The sequence below is a fragment of the Epinephelus moara genome, chromosome 16, assembly GCF_006386435.1.
Source record: "Epinephelus moara isolate mb chromosome 16, YSFRI_EMoa_1.0, whole genome shotgun sequence".
Lineage (NCBI taxonomy): Eukaryota > Metazoa > Chordata > Actinopteri > Perciformes > Serranidae > Epinephelus > Epinephelus moara.
The window spans coordinates 34,820,325-34,826,324 of NC_065521.1; the positions used below are offsets into that span (position 1 = coordinate 34,820,325).

The 6,000-nt window shown below is 40.2% G+C and overlaps 1 protein-coding gene across 1 annotated transcript in view; it reads left to right on the forward strand.

The window, feature by feature from the left end:
- Positions 1 to 6,000, forward strand: part of LOC126403253 (cadherin-4-like) — a 329,744-nt gene that overhangs the window by 274,956 nt on the left and 48,788 nt on the right. The window contains exon 8 of the mRNA XM_050065819.1: positions 3,098 to 3,270. Coding sequence (XP_049921776.1) covers positions 3,098 to 3,270 — 173 coding nt within the window. The remainder of the gene's footprint in view (positions 1 to 3,097; positions 3,271 to 6,000) is intronic.

The following is a 6,000-nucleotide window of genomic DNA, read 5'->3' on the forward strand; positions in this document are numbered from 1 at the left end:
TTTATTGCACCAGAGGTGATCTCAAGAGGCGTCCAGGCTCTCATTTCCTTTTCTTTCTGAGTTTCTTCTTTTTTTTCTCTCACCGCTGCTGTCCCCTCCCCCCTCAGCCCGGTCCCACACAGCAGACAAGTCTCTGTGGCATGCATGACATTCAGCTGAACAATAATCATAAAAAAGGAGAGTTTTAGAGTTTAGAGCTCCAGTGGTTTCAATGGAAGGCCAATTACAGACTTGAATTAGTTTGCAAATTAAAGAGTCATTATGGGGACCTAATCCTGTCAGGCACAGCTTAGGACGCCTGTACAAAGGGTCCACATTAAACCCCCTAAGAGTGCAGCTTAATGAAATTACCCCGGCGATGTGTGACACATTGTGATTCTTCATCTCCGTCTCTCTATCCCCCCCATCTCTAAAAAAAAAAAAAAAAAAAAAAAAAATGATGGGTGGAGAAGTGAGAGTCACTCCACTTGGAATCAAACCAAATATGGAGTCTGTCCTCTATTTCTCTCTTTTCCTCTCCCTCCCTCTGTTCCTGTCGGCTTTTTTTTTTTTTCCTCTTCTCGCTGAGAGGCCTTTAGAGTGCTCCCTGTGGCCGAGTCATTGACAAATGTTGCTTTGAAATGTAATGAAGTTTGAAATGGGAGCTGCGGTTACAATTATCCTCGGACAGGGGCTGTCACTGGCATGATATCACTATCTCTGGCAATTAGAATCGGCTGCGAGAGAGGGAGAGCAAGAGGGAGAGGGAGATGGAGAGATTGGGTGACAGGCAGTGATCCCACAGAGTTATATGAGTGTGTGGAGGCAGCAAACAAGTGGTGCATTCATGGAAGGATAGTGGCTTATTCTCTCCAAAAGAACTCAGTCTGCATATACTTTGTCTGTGCCTACTTGTGCTTGTAGGCGGCGTGATTATTATTTACAGAACAGGTTTCAAACAGTTCAATCAATGTAAGCAGGTTTTATCAAACGTCTAGACAGTTTATTAGCTTGTTTTCATGTGCATAGTCATCAGTATCAGAGTAATGTGATTAGCAATTCTGTCATCAGAATCTAAGTACAAGAGCCTTCCATTTTGGTCAGTGTAAAAGAAATGAATATAGCACAATATATGTGCAGCATGTTAAATGTCTCCTGTAAATGCAAAATATGATGTGTTATGTGGCCATAAAATCAGATCACAATTACATCTGCGCATATCAGGGCCTGCAGTGCTTGGAGTTATTCTATTCACTGAACAGGTGTGCAACATTTCTCTGCCGCTGGCATGAATATGTAAAGATCAATTATAGCAAGTGTTATCAAATTGTTATGGAACATCCAAGTTGTTTCATTGGCCGTGTTTATGTGCACATGAACCAATATCAGTGTGATTATTACCGATACTGTATCAGTTATTGTTATCTGTTTGCAGGGTGGTTGATTAAGCAGAGTAGTATATCATGTGCAGAGCATTTTGCACGTTCCCAGCTGGTGGGTTACGGTCCAAAAGTGGGTCGTGGGTCCATTCTGAATGGACCGCGTGTGACTTGCAAACAAAAAACGAGTCAAGTTTGCAAAGAACACACTTATTTTTGAAGTGCAGTAAATGTCCAGCGTAGAGCTTTTATTTTGAAGTGCCATTTCCTGATGTAGAGTGACAAATGGACAAGTATTTGACAGAGACGGCAAACTAGCTTGATGACATGGCCAAAGGCAAGTATGAGGCTGAATGTATTAAACTGCGGACCTTGAACTAATGACTAAGGAGAAATCTGGACCCTGTGGCTGGACCAGTTGGGAACCACTGCTTTAAATTATCCAATAAAAAACACAGTAGCACAAAAGGATTAAACTTTACAAAGTGAGTCATTTATATGGAGTAACAGTCATGTTTTGTAGCTATTATCATTACTGTCTGCCCTGCATCTCTCTCTTGGTCTCTCTCTCTCTCTCCCTCTCTTTATGTATAATTGTGTCATATGGATTACTGCAAATTTATTATGTTGATCTGTTCTGTATGACATCTATTGCACATCTGTCCGTCCTGGAAGAGAGATCCCTCCTCAGTTGCTCTTTCTGAGGTTTCTACGATTTTTTTTCCATTAAAGGTTTTTTGGGGGAGTTTTTCCTCATCTGCTGTGAGAGTCCAAGGACAGAGGGATGTCATATGCTTTAAAGCCCTCTGTGATTTGTTATATTGGGCTTTATAGATAAAATTGAATGGAATATGTTTATAAAAATTAAAGTGAGACTACAGCCCAGGGATGTTCAATTTGCTTTGTGTGGGGGCTGCTTTTACAACATGACAGGAGGCTAGGGGCCAATTAATAAACAAACATCAATAACTGATATAGAAATAACAAGCCTGGACCTCTGTTGGGGGGCTGGATGATCCTTTCTGAACTTTTTTGGTAAACAACCTCTATTTTGATGCTTCCTTATGCACTTTGGCACCTTATTTATCCTTTGAATACAAAAAAAATCCCAGCATGAATTAGTTTATTTACTTTGTGAATAAATAAAATGGTCAGTGGGTCACCCGGCACTATCTTTTTAATTTCTTTTTAAAAGCTTGTTCAAGGTGGTAATGTTGTGCCAATGTTTGCCTTTCGTTCTGTATAAAACGTACAAACACAGCATTGGGGGGGCATTGTTGTTCTGCCGTTAAGCTGGCAGCTTGAGGTAGCAGCAGAGCCGAATTAACATTTGCGTGAAATGGGGGAACTGTCTTACTAGAAGCTGACGCTGTTGTGTTATGTCACACCTCTTTTAAGTCCGGAACACCAGCATCAGCAGCATCTTAAATAAGTTTCATGTAAGAACTCTGTTCTTCCCAACCATATCACTGTGCAGAAGGAAGAGTGCATCTACTCATGAACAGGAGTCTCATGACAGTATGAGATGTTAACATTAATGGCGTTCTCCTCAGCTGAGGTGTGATGTTAGGTAGTTCAGTGGTGTTTTGTGAGTTAGCAGTAGATGCACGCAATTTAAGTCTAAAATTAATCTATTCATACATATTTTATTGGAAATTGAAGGTGACTCACTTCCATTTGTCTCTATTAGTATGTGGCTGCTTGAACGTGTGCGCTGACAAATGTTCTTTCTTCACCAGGAACATATGTGATGCATGTGTCAGCGTTCGACGGTGACGACAACACCACGGCTAACGGAATGGTGCGCTATCGAATCCTGTCCCAGACGCCACACAGTCCCATCCCCAACATGTTCACCATCAACAGTGAGACTGGAGATATTGTGACCGTGGCACCCGGCCTCGATCGAGAGGTTGGTCTTCTCTGTCCCAAAGCATTCACAATTCACCTTTAATGTTTTACTGTGACAAAAATCATTTATCAATCAAATCAAATTGCAAAATGAAGCACAACAATCAACACGAAGAATGATTGTACCATACTTTAAGTCATTGAAATCTGTGAATGCTTGAGGAGTGTCGACACAGTCTGAATTAACTACAGCTGGCCAGATGATTCACCTTTGTTGTTGTCTGTGGAGCACAGTTCCTAACAGCATTGTTTACTCTGATGACACTCTGAGATGTGACTTACAAATGTTGTCACGCCATTTGTCAACACGCGCACACACGCTCATCTTTTTTTTTTTTTTTACAGTAAATTGCCTTCTTCTGCGGTCACCTTGTTTATGGAGCTATAAAAGTTGTGACAAGATCCAAATGTGTTTATTCTTGCGACATGGATGTGCCAGTGACAACTCTGCAAAGAAATCTCCGAGACGGATCATCCTACCAAACTGTCACCGGTGACAGACCTATTAACAACACATCACGCTGCAGTGGGCTGCTCACGTTGTGTTGTGTGTCAGTGTGTGTGTGTGTGTGTGTGTTTGTGTGGTAAAGATAAAGTGGAAATATCTGAGATAGAATGCCCTTGACACCTGTCAGACAAACACAAAAGCCCATATAATCACATCTACACTCGATAAAACACAGGCAATTGAGGGGAAAAAAAAGAAAACTGAAGGGAGCAATAGAACAAAAACGGAGCTGGGCAGACGGGGTATTACAATGAGTTGGGAGGAAGTGAGTGTGAATTTGGCAATGAAATAGGGTGATGGAGACAGAGAGGCAGGATGAGACATGAGGGTGCCAGAGGGAGGGAGAGAGAGGTACAACATGGAGTAAAAATGTCTTAGCTGAACTGCTGCTTATTTTTACTCTGTTTTTTTTTATACTGCTAATCCAGCCAGTCACCTCTAATGTGGGATTAAACTCCAACCCCCACTATACACACACACGAAAACATGTTTGTACTACTATACTTGTGAAGACCCATAGAAACAGAATCCATCTCAAGCCCCTTAACCTATTTTAACTTCTATTTACTCAGGGTAGAATCATTGAGAGCTCTTTTTTTCACCGTCCCTTCACACCTGGAAGATTCCCAAGTACAACTTCAATGTGATCTGTTCACCATTGAGCAGCTCCACTGGAGCAGATTTGGGTGTAGTGCCTTGCTCAGAGGCACTTCAGTAGTGGTAGTGAGGGAGGATCAAATGCTGCTTTTGTACTTTCACTAACCAAATGTAGACCCCATACAAAGTACCTCCTCGGGGCACCCACTAGCTCACCTGGTAGAGAGGGTGCCCAATGCACAAAGGCTATGTCCTTGCCACAACAGCCGCAGGCTCGACTCTCCTGCCCTTTGCTGCATGTCATCCCCTCTCCATCCCCCCATTTCACGCTTGACTTTCCTATCTAATAAAGGAAAAAATGCCAAAAAAAATTCTTAAAAAAAGAAAGTCCCTCCCTTCCCACTGGACCACCATGGAAGCTTATTTCAAAACAAATATGTGCACTACTCAGTACTTTTTTATTCCTTTTGAATTGTGCCATGAATTACAGTATGATGTTTGTCAGTTTAAAAGATAATTTTGAAGTATAAGACTGTGAAAATACTTAATTAGAAAGACCACGCAAGTTAGTAGGCTACATTACAACTTTCTCTGGCTAAAGCTGCAATGCCTCTGTGTTTTGAGCAGGGATGTACTGACATTAGCAACAAGATTTGCTGTTACTCCCACTTCAAGGCTAATATAAAGACCAGAAGTTTCTGGATAAAACACATCATGTTTAGATAAAGTTACATTTCTGCGTAGAACTCACATAAATTACGCAGCTGGCCATCTATGGTGTAGTTGGCATATCGTGCAGGATGAGAGATGTAGTTTCACTGAGCAGTTACGGAAAACTTAATAGTACTTCAACACAAGGTTATTATAGTTAACTAAAACTATACTAAAAACTAAAAGTAGATGTGAAAAAAAAATAATTAACTGAATTAAAACTACTAGACTTAAGAAAAAAAATCAATTGAAACAATGTTTTGTACTTACAAAACTAACTATGATAAAATAAAATAAATGAAAAGGAAATATCTCTATATTGGTCAAATTTGTTAATACAGCAAGCAAGTGGAGGCATTGGTGCATATGTTTATTGAGAGTGGGATGTCTACATGACTGTGATTCAGTTTTCTTCACACAGTATGTATTGTAACGCCTATTCTGACTTCTTAAATCTTGCCCCTGAAATATATCCCACATATTATAAAAGAAAAAACAACAACTAATACTGAAACTAATAAAAACTTAACTAAAACTAAACATTTTTAAACATGAAAAACCAAACTAAAAGGAGGAAACCCACTCTGGAAACTACCTGAAACTAAACTGAATTGAAAACAGAAATTAAAACAAAATTAAAACGAATAGAAAATACAAAACTATAATAATTTCTGCTATGACAAACAGCTACTTTCTTGATTTGCAAAGTTCTGTTTTAAATTGACAAACATCATACGTGTAATTCATGTCACAGTTCAAACTGGAACAAAAATTATTTGTCACTTACCGTTGATTACTGCACGTTTTTCCGAAATAAGGTCCAATGAGAGAGATTGGGGGGGGGGGGGGGGGGGGGGGACTTTGCTTCTCTGTGTTTACCTGGGGTTGATATGATTAATATGGCATCAACACTGA